Source organism: Asterias amurensis, chromosome 13 (genome assembly GCF_032118995.1).
Source record: "Asterias amurensis chromosome 13, ASM3211899v1".
Classification (NCBI taxonomy): Eukaryota; Metazoa; Echinodermata; class Asteroidea; order Forcipulatida; family Asteriidae; genus Asterias; species Asterias amurensis.
The window spans coordinates 7,138,755-7,156,448 of NC_092660.1; the positions used below are offsets into that span (position 1 = coordinate 7,138,755).

The 17,694-nt window shown below is 37.4% G+C and overlaps 2 protein-coding genes across 3 annotated transcripts in view; one reads left to right on the plus strand and one right to left on the minus strand.

The window, feature by feature from the left end:
• The window catches only part of LOC139945861 (transitional endoplasmic reticulum ATPase), a 34,799-nt gene extending 32,314 nt beyond the window's left edge, over positions 1–2,485 (minus strand). The window contains exon 1 of the mRNA XM_071943355.1: positions 2,332–2,485. Within this exon, the coding sequence (XP_071799456.1) occupies positions 2,332–2,348 (17 nt within the window). The 5' untranslated portion in view covers positions 2,349–2,485. The remainder of the gene's footprint in view (positions 1–2,331) is intronic.
• Positions 2,486–4,632: 2,147 nt separating this feature from the next.
• LOC139946329 (leptin receptor overlapping transcript-like 1) lies at positions 4,633–15,793 on the plus strand. Of its 2 annotated transcripts, none has more exons than XM_071943957.1 (4): positions 4,633–4,788; positions 11,978–12,057; positions 12,435–12,627; positions 13,651–15,793. In XM_071943957.1, the coding sequence occupies exons 1-4, from the start codon at positions 4,774–4,776 to the stop codon at positions 13,765–13,767; spliced, it is 405 nt and encodes a 134-aa protein (XP_071800058.1). In that variant the 5' UTR covers positions 4,633–4,773; the 3' UTR covers positions 13,768–15,793. The 2 variants fall into 2 exon arrangements, with proteins under 2 accessions (XP_071800058.1, XP_071800057.1); XM_071943956.1 differs by lacking the exon at positions 4,633–4,788 and adding an exon at positions 10,862–11,186 and having other exon boundaries at positions 11,980–12,057.
• The last annotated feature ends 1,901 nt before the right edge of the window (positions 15,794–17,694 follow it).

Sequence of the window (17,694 nt, forward strand, 5' to 3'; positions counted from 1 at the left end):
CAACTATAGTCATGGTAGTATGGGTGGTTTTAACTTGTAATCACTTTGACCCAGTTCGCGACTAGGAAGAGTACCACTCGTATGGCGTCTTTTGGAAGGCATAACTCATTAAGGAAAGCACCTATGACAGTGGCGTTTGCTTCATTGAATTTCTCCTGAGGAGACCTTTAATTTGATGTATAGTTTGACCATATTGCATTTTTTTATTGGGAAAAAAAGAAATTTTTACTCTAATAATGCTATATAGCCTATTTTTATAGGAACACGAACTTGATCCTCAATGTCTAATGAATCCTAGGAACAAGAACTAGTGTAATATTATTCCTTATTAGTAGGCTGTTTCAGTCAAATTTAATGCAGGTGATTTTTTCTCTGACAAGATGTGGTCTGTTAAGGTGTATTCTTAGAAGTAAAAATCAATTTAAAATTTTGAAATCGGATGTTTGGTTGCAGAGATATACCGTTTTTAATGAGCGTGGATCGTGAAAAAAACGTACCCGTGTTCAAGTTCAATTCTTATGTTTTTCTTCATATCGGCCACGGCCAAGTTTAATGCACAGCCTATGGCAATAGAGGGTGCACACTAGGCGAGCGCCCTCTATCAATGGGGAGGGTTACAAACTGTGCTTTGAGGCGCTAGTATGATTTTTTTATGAACGGCAAAAAGTGATATTTTGTGAATCAAACTGAGGAGCGGCATCGTGGGGGAAATTGTTAACTATAAAAATTAAATATGTGTAAAGTTTTGCAGGTGTTTGTGTGAATATTCTTTATTAATTATGTCAACAAATAGCATTATTAAATTAACCAGAATGGAATAAAATTAAATTAAAGAGTTTGTGACTGGTGTTTTCTTTAATTTAAGATCAGTTGATCCTTTGATTTAAAATTGTAGCATTAACACAGTAAAAATTTAGAACAATCTTTAAAAAACTTGAGGATGAAGGCATTCGTATACATTAATTATTTTTGTTATATTTACAAAGACAATTTCTAAAAACCAATGGCTATGTACAATCAATTTTTTTTGTTCAACTTTCGTTTCAATTAGTATAGGCCTTTAAAAGTATATAACAATACTAGTTTCTTTTGACTCAAGGTGAGCAGTCTGTTATTATCAATTCAGAACGTAGAAATTATCAAAGAAACAAGATCGGGCAGCTTTCCAGCTTTCTATTATTAGAGCCCCGGCCTATCAAACTTATTGTAACACACGCCCTCTTGTGGTGGCACATCACGGAAACACGAAGATGTACGAGTACGACGTACATGTACAATCGTGTGTATTTAGGACAACTTTGCAAGAAATGGTCTAACAAAACCTTTCGGCGGGAGAAGAAAACATAATCAAATTACACCAAATTTTCACAAGTTAAACTTAAAAGTATGGGAATTAGCACTGACAAAGTCGCATTCAATTTTGATGATTGTCTCTGGAAGAAATCTTGATTCAAAAAATGGAAAACGCCGACAAAAATAGGTTTTTATGATAAAAGCTATGTGACTAGCTGTACGATGTGCGGAATTTTATCGGCTACACGATGATGTAATCGTTATCTCATTTTGTGTAAATATGTGCGCCCGCATCGCAAAAAAAAAACGTTTTCGGGCTTCTTCGGCGCTTTCCGAAGATTTCCGAAATCCGTTGTCCACGGGGTTCAAAGTTGACGTCATGCACAAACGAATGGGCGCTGCACGCCAAGCCAAGCCTGTTTTTTGTCGTTGCTCTCTTTTTTTTTACAATATCTCCGAAACTATTCATTCGATTTCGAATATTTTTAAAATGTAAGCACGAGGAGAGAATGCTCCTGCCTGCTGTCAAGTCTCATAGTTGTGAGTTGTACAAAATGTGAGTTATGATTTAATATATTTCGTTCTTTTTTTTCGGGGCTGTGTGTGTGTGTGTTTTGGTACACGTAAAATCAACTTGATGAAACTGCCTATTATTAGGAATCAACCAATCAAACTGAAACGTTAACTATAAAATATGATTTAACTTAATACCTACTTAAAAATACTTAATAGTTTGGAGGTTGTCTGGTTGTTTATTCAATTTTGGGATGCCAAATTAACGTAACTCCGTTAATTTTTCACCAAGAACAGTGATCTATACATCATTTTAAAGCTCCATTTTTCCCCACTCATTTAAACTGAGTAAAGTTTTGATTTGTTGTCACATACTTACAAAAAGGCTAGAGTAGAGGAGGGTCTTTGTTTTAAAATTAAATAATCTTTATTTTTATTAAATTTTTATCAACAAAAGTCAGATTCAGAACCAATAATATCAGAATTTGAAGCAACCTGGGCTAAGTAATTCATTTCTTTACTTACTTTCCTCCATCCGCCATTTTCAAATGGTAGGCCTATGTATACTTGTTCTTCAAATTCAAGAAGTTGTCCTGTTACAAAGAAACTTCGTCCAGGCGCAGCTAAAAGTACGTCCACACTCGACTCAATATAAAAAGACTATTGCCTTTTAAATTTTCTATTACGCTGTGTCATGTCATACGTACATGCGTGTATGTTTTGTGTTTTATTTGTAGGACGTCATTGCAATGCATTTAGTAATACTATTACACGTGTATGCAGAAAAAGGGGAACTCCAATTCATCGATCTAAAACTTATAAACAATTTTATTCTTAATTAATCAAGAATATTTAAAGTAGTTTAACACAACAAGCACAATATAAGTTTTATTCTGTTTTTTTTTTAAATATTTCTTTAATTTTGAAATAGTTAACATTTTATGTTGCGTGTTAAATGTATGTACAGAATAAAACAATGATTACAACTGTAGTCTGGTATGGGACTGTTGCCAGACTCCCTCAAAAGTGATGAGTAATAAGTATTTTACGCAAGTTTGTTTTCTAGCACGGTAAAGCCATTGCACGCCGCCAGCTAGCTGATTGCGCGCATAATCTGTGGCAAAAAAGACACTTCGCCATTACGCGCGCGTTAAGGCCGGCGGTTCATTTCCCACGAAGCGAATTTTCTTGGGTCATTTTCTCATATCACTCAAATTTGCTGTGCATTGCGTATGTTAGTTGAGGAAAATTACAGAGTGCGCATTGTTTGTCAGATGCAGTGCACTCATAGAGTTATATATATAACTATGCTGCTCGCACAAAGGCGACTGGACCGCAAGGGTAGACACGCGCACCATTTTGTATGCGCGTTGAATATGAAGTACATGTTGGAGTTTGTGTTAATTTATTGAACGCTACGTGATGCTGTTTTGTCAACTTACACAATGGCTGCACAAACACATGCTGTTCAATACTGTTTTGTCAACTTAGAAAATGGCCGCATGCGCGCATGCCAGGCCGCATATATAGGCCAGTGCGCCCTCTAGTTCTTAAATAACACTCTATAAACCTACTCGACACAACCATTGGCGGCTGGGTATAAAACCATAGATATAGAATAGAATAACTAGATCCCATAGATATAGAATTAAAATAACTAGATCGGCCGCACGTACATACGCACCATTGCCTGTGTTTCGATTCGCCATGGACGCGGTAAAAATTTCACGTTCGAAAAGCGACGAGCAGAAAATGTCACAGGCTGAGGGCAACGCGCAGAAAATAAACATGGGAGATAGGCCATGGCGGCCCCATGCCAGAACCCGCGTTTGTATGCGCAGCCGATCTAGTTATTCTATTCTATATCTATGCTAGATCCCAGCTGCATGTACATACGCGGGTTCTGGCATATGAGGCCGCCCGGGTCTATCTCCCATGTTCATTTTCTGTGGGTTGCTGTCAGCACGTGACTTTTTTCTTTCAGCATGTGACAGTTAGCATGTCAAAGGTCTATCTCCCGTGTTCATTTTCTGCGCGTTGCCTTTTGAACGTAAAACTTTTACCGCATCCAGGCGAACCAAAACTTTCTCTACACAGGCAATGACGCGTATGTACAGGCGGCCGATCTATAGTCATTATAGTTCTATATATGGTTAAAACCAGCTTTTGGTAGTTTCACATTGTGGCGTAATTAGTATAACAAAAGGGTTTTCAAAATGGCCGACCGTGTTTCTTCGCGACGTAAAACTTAAAGAAAAACCGTGCAATTTAGAGGCATGTTTGTGGCGATCATTCTACTTTTAAATTATCTATCTAGCCATTTGCAATTCACAAACGGATTCAAACGCTTTTCAAAGACCAACTAAGACCGTGTCCGATTTGGCGACTTCAGCTACAGCTAGCTACGGTTAGGGCGCGCGCGTCTGCTATTCTTCAACACTGACAGACGCGCTGATCTAGACGTAGCTGTAGCCAAAGTCGCCAATTCGGACACGGCCTAACTCGACCGTTCCATCCTAGGCAATGTGGTCCTTTACTTAGGCATTACGGGGACGAACGGAATACTTAATCATCGTAGTACAAAAGGTCGTGTTTGGCGGCGCCCAGCAGGGTGGGTACGAGCTCGATTTTGTGTGACTATCCCCCATTGAGTTAGACTTGGTTCCAAGTCTGTGATCTTGGCTTTTAGTCTACCCGACATTATTGCCTGAAATAGCGCCCTCTTGCAGCATGATAGCTAATGAAATTGTGGGGGCGTTTTTCGCGGGTTCTTATGTGGCTGATATAACCGGAGGAATAACCGCGATCTCAGACTTGAAACTAAGTCTAACGGTGTGTCATGCACGCAGAAGTCACGGACCTCCGACACGTACGTAATTCACGACGGCGCACTCACACGACGGACGGCGAGAGACGACGTAGGACGTCGCGGAACCCTATGCAGATTCTCTGCTCGATCATCCAAAAATGGCAGGAATAAAGAGTAGGTGTGATTTGTACTTATTTTTAAAGTCTCTAATTTATATAGGGTGGAAAACGTACCTTCTCATTATGTATACGTACCAACAAACAGATGTTTCTTTATGATTGGTTTTATTATTTAGACCTTTAAAACCCCACTCCACTGCTGTTGTACTTGGTATTGGTTAGCCCTACTTGGTTAGCCCCACCACTTGTGTGGCCAAGGATCTATAGCTGAATCCTTAAAGGAACACGTTGCCTTGGATCGGACGAGTTGGTCAAAACAAAAGCGTTTGTAACCGTTTTTTATATAATGCATATGGTTGGAAAGATGTTTTAAAAGTAGAATACAATGATCCACACAAGTTTGCCTCAAAATTGCGTGGTTTTCCTTCTACTGTGCGAACTAACACGGTCAGCCATTTATGGGAGTCAAAATTTTGACCCCCATAAATGACCGACGTGTTAGTCGACAAGGTAAAGGGAAAACCACGCAATTTCGAGGCATGTTTGTGTGCATCATTGTATTCTACTTTTACAACATCTTTCTACCCATATGCATTTTATAAAAAACGGTTACAAACACTTTCCAAAGACCAACTCGACCGATCCAAGGCAATGTGTTCCTTTAAGGATTCACCTATCCTTGGCCACACAAGTGTGGGAGGCTAGGTATTGGTTGGATCATGGGGGTCGTTCCAACTCCTTCTAATTCTACCTCCATGGTTGGATCATGTCTGGAGGTAGAAATAGGTAATACTTCTACCTCCATCCATGGTTGGATCATGGAGGTAGAATGGTTGGATCATGTCTGGAGGTAGAAATAGGTAATACTTCTACCTCCATGGTTGGATCATGGAGGTAGAGTTGGATCATGTCTGGAGGTAGAATGGTTGGATCATGTCTGGAGGTAGAAATAGGTAATACTTCTACCTCCATGGTTGGATCATGGAGGTAGAATGGTTGGATCATGTCTAGAGGTAGAAATAGGTAATACTTCTACCTCCATGGTTGGATCATGGAGGTAGAGTTGGATCATGTCTGGAGGTAGAATGGTTGGATCATGTCTGGAGGTAGAAATAGGTAATACTTCTACCTCCATGGTTGGATAGATTGGATTTGGAATTATTACCAAGTTATTATTATTTGGCTCTTCATATTATATACAAATATGTAGTTGTTTCTTGTTGGTCCACAATTTCTACACGGTTAGTAGTAGCAATAGTTGTATCCTCCTCTTTATCAGTTTTCACGGTATTAGGCCTATGGCTTTATATATGCCTTTTTCTTTGAATTGGGAAAAAAATAATAATTCCATATATCAACCGATGCCCTAATTATCTTCATTTGTTAATATGAAGTGTGCAAATAATTAAAACTTGATGGACATTGAAATGTTCACACTACACACCGATCTTCGATGACTTCAACTGGCCCCATTTGTTTTGAGTTTTTCCTGTTTTCACGCAAACAAGAAAGTATGGTTTCCCGGTGAAGCCATAGGCCTACATGGAAGAAACATCTGCAGTGACTACAAGTGTTCTTTGAGACTCTGTGTATGACTCTATAGCCAGCAGTTGTCTTTGTTTTATTCAAAATATTTTTTAATTAAATTTTGAAAAATTACCATGGTTGTTTGCAAAAAATAACAAAAATAAAAAATTTAATAAAGAGTGTGAATAAATATTGGCTTTCAAATCTGATTTTTATTTAGTTTATTTCCCTTTTCTCTTAAAATTTATAATAAAGCGTATAAACAGTGATAATTGAATCAACAAGCTGATGTTTAAATTTTAGTTAGGTGTTCGGGCCAACAGCCTGGAACACCTCTTATTTTTGTTCTTTTATTTTATTTTATTAGGTGTTCGGGTATTGAACCCGAACACCTCTTATTTTTTTTTTTTTTTTTTTTACTTCTTCTTACTTAAACTCGTATGAACTTGAAACTTCACACATAGTTAGCGATTTATTAGGAGAAGAAACCGTGTGAGTTACGTCATGATGACGTCATCAATTCTTGAGTTATGAATATTCAAAGTTTATTAATTCAAAAAATCATAACTTTTGATCTACATGAGGGATTCTTACAATCGAAACATCATCGGAATCGTCAATGAAAACTCCGTAAACGCCTCACAGACATGACCCCATTTTTATGTTGTCTTCCGGCTCAAAAGAGAGGTTGAAAATTTCAAAATTCACGTCTAAAGAACAACGTAAACCCCCATTGGTATGTGCATAAACATTCACGCAGGCATACACACAGCGTGTAGTGTATTAGCGGTGCAGCAGAGCACGCTCCAGTGATCATCCATTCTGCTTTTTTAGCGGCTATTGTCCGCTAAATAAATCACACTTCCCAAGCACATATAAAGTTGAAACTTCACACATAGTTAGATATGTATAAGGAGACGAAACCGTTTGAGTTATGTCACGATGACATCATCAATTCTTGAGTTATGAATTTTCAAAGTGTATTATTTAAAAAAAAAAAAAACTTTTGATCTACATGATGGATTGTTACAATCGACACATCATCGGAAAGTTCGTTAAAAACTCCGTAAAAGCCTCGCAGACGTGATCCCATTTTGATCTCGTCTTCTGGTTCAAAATCGAGTGTGAAAACTCATAATTTCATGTTTAAAGAACTACAAAATTTCCCCATTGATTGTGCGTAACACGTGTGGCGTACACGTGTAGTGTATTAGTATAGGCATAGTTTATTTGGTAGCATGCTGGCAAGTTTATTGTACTCTGTGCCATTGCGTGATATGCATAGAGCTATTTAGCTCCATTTAGAGCTGTAAGCTCTGTTATGCAGAACGCTGCGAAAACGATTTCCTCTCAATCTTCGGCGTCAAATTGTTCAAATGTTACCCTTCTGATGGCTTAGTGGTCAATGTGGAATTAAAGACGAAGTTTCGATGAGATGGCCACCTACTTCAGAGATTCATGGGACTTTTAATTATGTGAGAAAACAACAGTACAAAATGACGAACATTGGTCATGTTTTGGTTAAACACCGAGAAGAATAGAGACATTACATCTACCGACCACTCCCCCCGGGTGAAGGGCGTTTTGGGCCCACGGAATTCGCGTCAGTATTACAATATCTATTGCTTCTTGAACTTAGCATAATCATCAATTGTTTTGATTATTTGTTAAAACAACTATCCAAGTTATTCTGAGTTAAATATTTTGAAAAAAAAATCTCTGGATTAACATAAGCCCTTTTAAACTTTCTCTTGTCGGAAAGGACGTTACGTAAACTAATCTATTTCTACCTCCATGCACAGACATGGATGTTACAATACAAAACATTCAAAGAAAACAGAATGGTTAAAGTATAAGGCCCAAGCAATTAGGAGTGGTTTTGCTAAAATAAACTGCCGAATTAAACAATACTTTAGTACAAACAAGTAAATAAAACAATCCAGATTTTCATCTTCTTCTTTTCTTCGTCCCTTTTCCTCGAACAAAAGCACACTTCCCAAACTCGTATAAACTTGAAACTTCGCACATAGTTCGATATGCATTAGGAGTGGAATAATGTGTTAGTTAGGTCATGATGACGTCATCCATTCTTGAGTTATAAAAATCCAAAGTTTATTATTTCAAAAAATCATTATTTTTGATCCACGTGATGGTTCTTACAATCGATACATAATCGAAAAGGTCGTTAAAAACTTCGTAAAGGCCTTGCAGACATGACCCCATTTTTACCTTGTCTTCTGGTTCAAATCAGATTTTTTGTGTATTTTTGTCAAAAATACATTTTTGTGTTTTGACTACTATTGTACTGCATTGATCACACCGGTTCTCGTCCGATCAGTGAAGTTAAGCAACATCAGACCCGGTCAGTACTTCGATGGAAACCCGCGAAACGAGTTGTTGATGTTGTTGTTTTTTTTTTTGGGGGGGGGGGGTTTTTAACTTCTTTTTAAAAATATTATATCAGCTTCGTTTATAGTCTATTTTCAATGCGTTTTCAACAAACATTTCCCTTTCGTTTAGTTAGTCTCTTCTCCAGTCATCATTATTCATAAGTTCCTATGTCCTCAACCATGCAAAAAAGCTATTTTGACAATCTATAAATCATATGAAAGGGCTTTACGTTTAGAGTCTATTTTCAAGGCGTTTTTAACAAACATTTCCCTTCCGGTTAGTTAGTCTCTTCTCTAGTCGTGATTATTCATCAGTTCCGATTTCCTCAACCACAAAAGCTATTTTAACAATCTACACATCATATGAAAGGGCTTTACGTACTTATGTTGGTGACCTTCCCTTGACCTTTTGACCTTTCTAAACCGGAAGTGCATGTAAAATGCTTTGAAAAGGCCTATTTTCATGTTTTTTTTCCGTTGATAATTGTCCACCAGGGTGTATTTTTGTACTCCCGGAAGCCGAACACCGTATTTTTGTAATTAACAAAAATTCTATGTCTAGTTGATACTACTTCTTCTTCTTCTTCTCTACGTCCCTTGTCCCCTAACAGAAACATCTTTCCAAAGATCGTATGAATTTGAAATTTCGTACATAGTTAGATAATCATTAGGAGAGTAAACCGTTTGAGTTATGTCATGATGACGTCATCAATTCTTGAGTTATGAATACTCAAAGTTGATTATTTCAAAAAATCATAACTTTTGATTTACATGACCGATTCTTACAACCAATACATCATTGGAATGGTCATTGAAAACTCCGTAAACGCCTCACAGACATGACCCCATTTTTATTTTGTCTTCCGGCTCAAAAGAGAGGTTGAACATTTCAAAATTCACGTCTAAAGAACAATGTAAATCCCCCATTGGTATGTGCAAAAAACATGACACGTAGGCATACACCCAATGTGTAGTGTATTAGCGGTGCAGGAGAGTCACGCTCCAGTGATCATCCATAGAGCGCGAAAAAGCTTCATGTAGAATAGTCTTCATTCAAGGCGTTTAAAACATACATGCCCCTTACTTAAGGGTAAGTCTCTTCTACAGTCGTCAATATTTCATAAATTCATATTTCCTAAACCAAGCTATTTTGACAATCTATACATCATATGAAAGGGCTTTTCGTACTTTACAAAAATGAATATGTTGGTGAATTTTTGTTGACCTTTTGACCTGTTTAAATCGGAAGTGACTGTGAAATTATTTGAAAAGGCGTTATTTAATGCCTTTTAGGTTGAAATATACAACCTTTGAATGATGCTTTACCATCACAGCATACAAGTCTGGCAAAAGTCTGGTTAAAAAAAAAATATTATCGATGACATCATCAAAAATACACTTTTATTATGACGTAATCATGTTGTTTTGACAGTTTTTGCAATTTGAATCATTTATTACAAATCTTGAGAACAAAGCAAGGTGTAATAATTGTTTTTTTAATCCAAGCTTTTACTCCCGGAAACCGAACAGCTAGAGTTTGTTCACAAACCCACAATGTCTAGTATAATATTGATATGAGGGTTAAAAAATAAAAATCTCCAAAAATATTAGAAAAAAGGCACATGGCTCCTTTAAGCCTCTGTATTTTTTTTCAGAATGCTCAGCAAAATATTCAGTCACATGATTTGATCATTATGAATTGTGAATTGAAATAGTGTTTGATGAAACTTTTTGGGTGGGCAAATATATGGCCTCAACATTATGACATATTTTTGTACCTTGTAGAAATGCCTAAAATACCAAACTTTTTGCATTTACAATTGCAAATAACTAGTGGAGCCTTACGTGTTTCTAAGTTTTGGTCAAGGGAGAGGAGACTCTTTGCTTAGCAAATAAAACCACAATTTTTTTATCTAGGGACTGTTTACATCGCGCACAGAGAGGTAAAAGATTTGCCCCGATTTTAGGGACACCTTGAAAACAGGACCTCCTACGATACGTGTACTTCTATTTATTCTACTTCAGGAAGTTCAGTACTTGGCATAGTAATATATAGTTCCAGTCAGATAAGCCAGAAGAAGGAAGAAAGCGTGAGGGGGCTTGGTCATCTTGCCCCCTAACTAGCAAGCTCGCCCCGTGCCCACCCCGTGCCCACCCCCAGGGCCTAGCCCCATAAATTGCTCCAATCCACTATTATGGGAAAAGTTTTTGTATCGCGCCACCACTTTTTCATTCGATATGAAATAATAGTATCTAATTTACCTCAAGTCAATGAGATATCCCTTTTTGTAAAAAAATAATGAAAAAGTGGTGGTGCCATGCGGAAAGTTATCCCCACTCTGTACCGTATCCTTCCGGCCCCAGCACCATATGATCATGATTGGCATTGCATTGATATCATTTACTTTCGTTTTTATTTTGAAATTTAACAGCTGCTTTAATATTATAATAATATTATCCTATATTTTTTGTTTTTGCATATTATCCTTTTCCTTCTGAAATGTCTGCGTTTGGTGACTACAATTTTTTTTTAGGGTAAGTTGACAACACTTATTTTTACTAACAGTATAAATATAATTGTGTGGTTTAAATACATCAATGTGATTTGTCATGCTTATTATTAATGATTTTTGGGGTTGAACAAAGAATTGACTAGAGTGGGATTTGAACCAACGACCTCCGGATTAACGTGCCGGCGCTCTACCAACTGAGCTAGCTAGCCCTATATTGGCGACGTCCCTTTTAGCTCAGTTGGTAGAGCGTCGGCACGTTAATCCAGAGGTCGTTGGTTCGAATCCCACTCTAGTCAATTCTTTGTTCAACCCCAAAAATCATTTCAAAATTTACCCAGTCAGTTTCCCTTGTGGTTTATATTGATATATGTTTATTATTATTAACAAGCTCTGGTGTTTCTAATCAGCAGAGTGTGAGTTGATGCCTCGTCCTTGGGATGGGACGTAAAGTCATTGGTCCCTTGCTTTGTGTAACGCCAAAGAACCCAGTGCACTTATCGCAAAAAAAAGGTCCGCCCCAGGGTTCCTGGTTTGATTGGCTGCATATTGTGCCACACAGCACCTTATTGCAGGGTGCTATGTAAAAGGAGTTGGTCTCATAATCCAAACGTAGTCTAACACATACCTTGCAGGAAATTACAAAATGTTGAAGTGCCTTGAGCGTCACTGAGTGACAGCTATGAACGCTATATAAGAAGCCGTTATTATTATTTTTAATACAAAGATTCCACCCTTTGTTCAAAATTTCTTTTTAGGTATCAAGGTGTTGCTATTGGTTTCCAATACCTAATCTATCCTTTGTTTTGATTTTGTAGCTTGGTGGCTTTGGCTTTCTCTGCTTCAATTGGAATTCTACTGGTTGTGTTATCATGTGCCCTGCCAACATGGGGACAGTAAGTAACTAAAATTTGTATTGGTTTAAGTGTCTATACTTTCTGATGAAATGCTCATTAACTTTTACAAGTTAAATTTCAGAAACCTAGTTTTAAAATCATAGTATTTCCTGTTGTTCTATTTAAAACTTTATTGAGCAAATCAATACATACATAATATCAATAGGCAAAAGAGAAAGAATTCACACTTAGGTCCAGGTTATTTATCATGGTCAACAAAGTTGGTCGTGGTATAGTGCAGGGCAGACAAATCAAAACAAACAAACAGACAGACAAAATGTGCCACACTCTAAAATTGTCAAGATTGTGGTAAATAATCAGACAAAAGATGTTATGGATTTTGTTTTAACTAGACGTATGTATTTGTTGTTCTTCAGACAATGGTGGCCCATGTTTGTGGTGACATTCTATGTGCTATCTCCAGTACCTATGTTAATAGGTAATCGCCTATCTAATACAGACAGTCTAGGAGCAGCCAGTAGTGCGCTGCGTGAGTTATGTATCTTTCTAACAACTGGCATCGTAGTCTCTGCATACGGACTGCCTCTAGTCTTTGCACACACTGAAGTGGTAAGATAATTCATTTATAATAATTATACTCAATGTCTTGTATTAAGCCTGGGCAATTTCTGTGACTCAAGTCATGTCAAAGTTATAGCCTCTAGCCTTACCATTTTCCTTTTTAAAAGCACGGGACATGCTGATTGGTAATTACTCAAAATAATTGTAAGATAATTCATTTATAATAATTATACTCAATGTCTTGTATTAAGCCTGGGCAATTTCTGTGACTCAAGTCATGTCAAAGTTATAGCCTCTAGCCTTACCATTTTCCTTTTTAAAAGCACGGGACATGCTGATTGGTAATTACTCAAAATAATTGTTAGCATAAAACTTACTTGGTAACCAGCAAAGGAGAGCTGTTGATAGTATAAAACATTGTCACTAAAAGGCGCCCTCTGAAGTGATGTAGTTTTTGAGAAAGAAGTAATTTCTCCCGAAAATACTTGAATTGAATTCCGAGACCTCAGCTGAGGTCTCAAATTCAAGGTATCTGATAGCACAAAACAAAGTGTGACATGGGTGTTTTTTCTTCCGTTATTCTCTCACAACTTCGACGACCAATTGAGCTCAGGTTTACACTGGTTTGTTGTTTTATGCACAAGTTGAGAAACACCAATTGAAAAGACTGGGGCCAATTTCATAGAGCTGCTTAAGCAAAAAATTTGCTTAAGCACGAAAATAGCTCGCTTGTTTTACACATATTACTGGCCAAAATTTCATGCCACATACATTGCTTGTGACTGGTATTTAGCTGTTGTTTACTTAGCATAACAATTGAGTGGAGTCTTGGCCAGTAGTCTGATTTTACTAAGCAAGGAATTATTTGCTTAAGCAAAGTTTTGTGCTTAAGCAGCTCTATGAAATTGGGCCCTGGTCTTTGACAATTACCAATTAAGTACATTTATGTCCCAGTACACATACTTTACATGATACCATTGCATTTTATTGATTTAAGATGGCACTTATTTGTCCAAAACATCTTAAGTACCAAGAATCTAATTCTTTTTAATGTGTTTATTATTTTTTCAGATCGACTGGGGACCTGCCTTGCTGGTCTTAGCTGGGAATACATGGTGTTTTGTCACAATTCTAGTGTTTTTTATTGTTTTCAATCGCAATGACGATTTTGAATTTCAAGTTTGGTGAGAGGTTGTCTTTTTAGCAAGCCTTTACATGTAAGTTCTTTGTAGATATGCGTGAAAGATGTTTATTTGAAGATTATTTGTTACAGATAGTAACACGCCATGTAATCGGATTTCTAGATACACTGTTGCATATTTTGGTTATGATTTTGTACTGCATGCATACAGTACATGTATTTATTCAGAAGCATGGTTTTAATGCAATTGCAGGACTTGTAGTGTATTGTGTATCAAAAGCCCCTTTCACACTAGAGCAATTAAGCAAGGGTCCCTTGCTTAATTGTAGCATGGTTAGAAACATTCACAAAATATATATTGTACCTCTTGTGAAAGGACAAACAAAAAATTATGTCATTTTAAATGATTGAGTGGAAATCAATTAAACTATGAACTAAATACATTGGATTTCATTTCAAGGAGATCATTAATTTTTTTAAAATTGTCAACAGTATAAACAGATATTTGAAAAGAAAACATTTCTCTACGAAACTGCATGTACTTAAAGCAAAGACAAATTCTGAAAATTAGTGACTGTTGTATTTATTGAATATAATGTATAACGTGCATGCATGTGAATTTTAAAAGAGAGCATGGCATACAGTAAGCCAGAATGTACATGTCGGTGAACACTTTTTGCTCCTTAATGAATAGCATACCAATATTGGATGTACATAATATGAGTGCAATGGTAAGGATATTTCATGAGTTGAACGATGGAATTTTCTGTTCAACAAATGAAAAAATGTTCTCCATTGTACGAATGCAAAACATTCGTAATTTGTTTTATGTAACAAAAAAAAAGTAGTTTTTGTCATTCAAATAAAACTAAAAGAAAAAAACAAACTGTAAATATAATTTTTTTTTTTTTTTAACATAGATTACAAGGGCATTTTGTACTGCTGCATAAGGCATGGTATAGTCTGGCATTGCAGTACTAAAAAAAAGGAAAGGACGATTTAGACTCAATCGAATATGACTTTACTATTCAAAAACCTGCCCACACCACACATGGCGTCTGTGAGCGTGTGCGTGTACATGTGCTTGCATGTGCCATACAAATCAAACCGGGAACGCTGCATGAATCATTGATGTACAGTATGCCCTACAATTTGGCCACTTTCATAGCAACAAAGGGGTTATTGCCTAAATAATATTGAATGCAGGGTTTACATGTATGAGTTAGGCAGGGTATAATGGTTTAATAAATGAACACCAAATGATCAACAATCCTCTAATCAAATGAAAAAGATCTACCGGGTCCTAGCTCTATGCTGGGACATAATAGACAATAAACAGTGCTTGTGTAGTGCTATTCCAAAGAGCATGATCAAGGCGCTATACAATGATATCATTACGAAAACAACATACACAAAAATTGTAACAAATAGAAAAAGTAAATAACATTTCATATTTCCAAAAAAAGCATCATCGTCAAGTTAATGTTTAGTTTAATTAATGCCTATTTGCAAATAAAACATTTGGACCTAACTAGAACATGGTGACTAATCATTTAGTGACAATGTAGCTCTGTTTGATACCCAGACTTTGCAGATTCAACAATTATTCATTTTATTGTGCATTAAAATGTAAAACAAGTATGAAGATGTTTTTATAGAAGTAGTTGTATGTGTGTTAACCAGGGAATTGTGAAAGTGATCAATTGAGGACATTACTTGGGGTCGATTTCACAAAGAGTTAGGACAAGTCCTAACTCGAGATAAGACTAGTCTTAACTCTTTGTGAAATTCCACCCCTAGACTTTGACCATTTTGTTTGAATGGGAGTTGGATCTTTGAAAGGAGGAAATTTTCCAAGACTCACTGGGTCAGTTGGAGTTTATCAATGAATTGTTTTCTACAGTAATGATATGAAATACATGTGCCAGTCATTCTGCCACATCAATGTTGGATATATAGACTCTTGTTTGTGCAGTGTTGATAAAATGTGGGTTATTTTCTAAATGCTTAGGTTGAAATACATGCCAACTGTAAGTCCAAATAAGTAGAATAAATGATATGTAGTAACTTAAACTATGTTTGTGCAAATGTTCTGTCTTGTCATTGTTAAATGCTTTACTGTATGTCATATGGAATACATTCTTTATAAAGTGACGTATGGGTAGCCAAGCTTGTGCTAAGCTCATGATATGTTGTAAAAGATTAACACTGTCAAAAGTAAAACATTTTAAAATATAAAGTGTAGTCAAGTCTTCATAAGTCTCAGAAAGCAAACGACATACATTAATGCTTTCTCCTAGATGCATGTGTAATCATTACATCAGGAATATTATCTTCATGCAGGCTTGAATATTTTATTCTGATTGGTCGATCCACAGCAACAAGAAGTGTAAGATAAACTTTTATCTAAATCTTCCAATCAGATGCTCAAACTGGAGTGTGATATAACCTACTCCAATCAGATGCTCAAATCGGAGTGTGATATAACCTACTCCAATCAGATGCTCAAACCGGAGTGTGATATAACCTACTCCAATCAGATGCTCAAACCGGAGCGTGATATAACCTACTCCAATCAGATGATCAAACCGGAGCGTGATATAACCTACTCCAATCAGATGCTCAAACCGGAGCGTGATATAACCTACTCCAATCAGATGCTCCAATCGGAGTGTGATATAACCTACTCTAATCAGATGCTCAAACCGGAGCGTGATATAACCTACTCCAATCAGATGCTCAAACCGGAGTGTAATATAACCTACTCCAATCAGATGCTCAAACCGGAGCGTGATATAACCTACTCCAATCAGATGCTCTAACCGGAGCGTGATATAACCTACTCCAATCAGATGCTCTAACCGGAGCGTGATATAACCTACTCCAATCAGATGCTCAAACTGGAGTGTGATATAACCTACTCCAATCAGATGCTCAAACCGAAGTGTGATATAACCTACTCCCAGTTTTTATATTGCACTCTGCACATTGTGAGTGCTCCACATGCGATCAGTGCAAAAATTACATTCTAAACTGTTATCACACGTGCGCACGTGGTTTTATCCTCACACCGGTGTGAAAGCATTTCCCTAGAACAAATGGCAGTCACATGCAAGATAAGTGGCCTACATTTAAGTATCAATCGTTAGTCCAAGCACAAAACAAGTGAAACCATGACCCCTCATCGGTCCCTCTCCAAGACTACCAAATATCAATACTATGACCAATAATGAAATAGTAAACAACAAACGTCTTACAAGTGTAAAATCCATCATTTATTTGAAACGCATGATACAAGTATTACATTTCATGTGGTTAAACCACGATAACAGATCGTGAAGTTTTATTGGACAAGAACCAAACACAAGATGTGATACAAAGATGCATGTTACACGGCTAAGGATGCGCACAGCGCGGAGGGTAACATGAGTTTTGTTAGCGGGTGTGTACACTAACATGATCGTTCCCATGGTCAATTTCCCGCGCTTTGTACATACAATTAGAAACAAGCCCAGGTTTGAGAGAACAGTGAAGAATTGTTTTATATTTTGACTGCAACAGTTTGTCTGCTTATTAAACTATGCCTACTCTGTGTAATATCAGAATAATTCATTAGAAGGGAAGTATTTTACCACGGTATAACAAAACAATTGTTGCACCCTGTAAAGGGGGTCCATGGGTTTTGTACACCCTCGGGGGGCAAATGGCACCCTTGGTTCGCCTCGGGTGCCATTTGCCCCCTCAGTTTCGCTTCGGGTGCCATCTGCCCCCTCGGTTTCGCCTTGAGTGCCATCTGCCCCCTCGGTTTGGCCTCGAGTGCCATCTGCCCCCTCAGTTTGGCCTCGGGTGACATCTGCCCCCTCAGTTTCGCCTCGGGTGCCATCTGCCCCCTCAGTTTCGCCTCGAGTGCCATCTGCCCCCTCTGTTTCGCCTCAGGTGCCATCTGCCCCCTCAGTTTTGCCTCAGGTGCCATT

What these genes read in the sequence shown, in the direction of transcription:
- LOC139946329 (XM_071943956.1), top strand. Translation starts at nt 11,152, where the DNA reads ATGTCTGCGTTTGGTGACTACAATTTTTTTTTAGG. An exon ending in GACTACAATTTTTTTTTAGG is followed by an intron (nt 11,187 to 11,979) that starts GTAAGTTGACAA and finishes TTGATTTTGTAG; the next exon opens with CTTGGTGGCTTTGGCTTTCT. An exon ending in GCCCTGCCAACATGGGGACA is followed by an intron (nt 12,058 to 12,434) that starts GTAAGTAACTAA and finishes GTTGTTCTTCAG; the next exon opens with ACAATGGTGGCCCATGTTTG.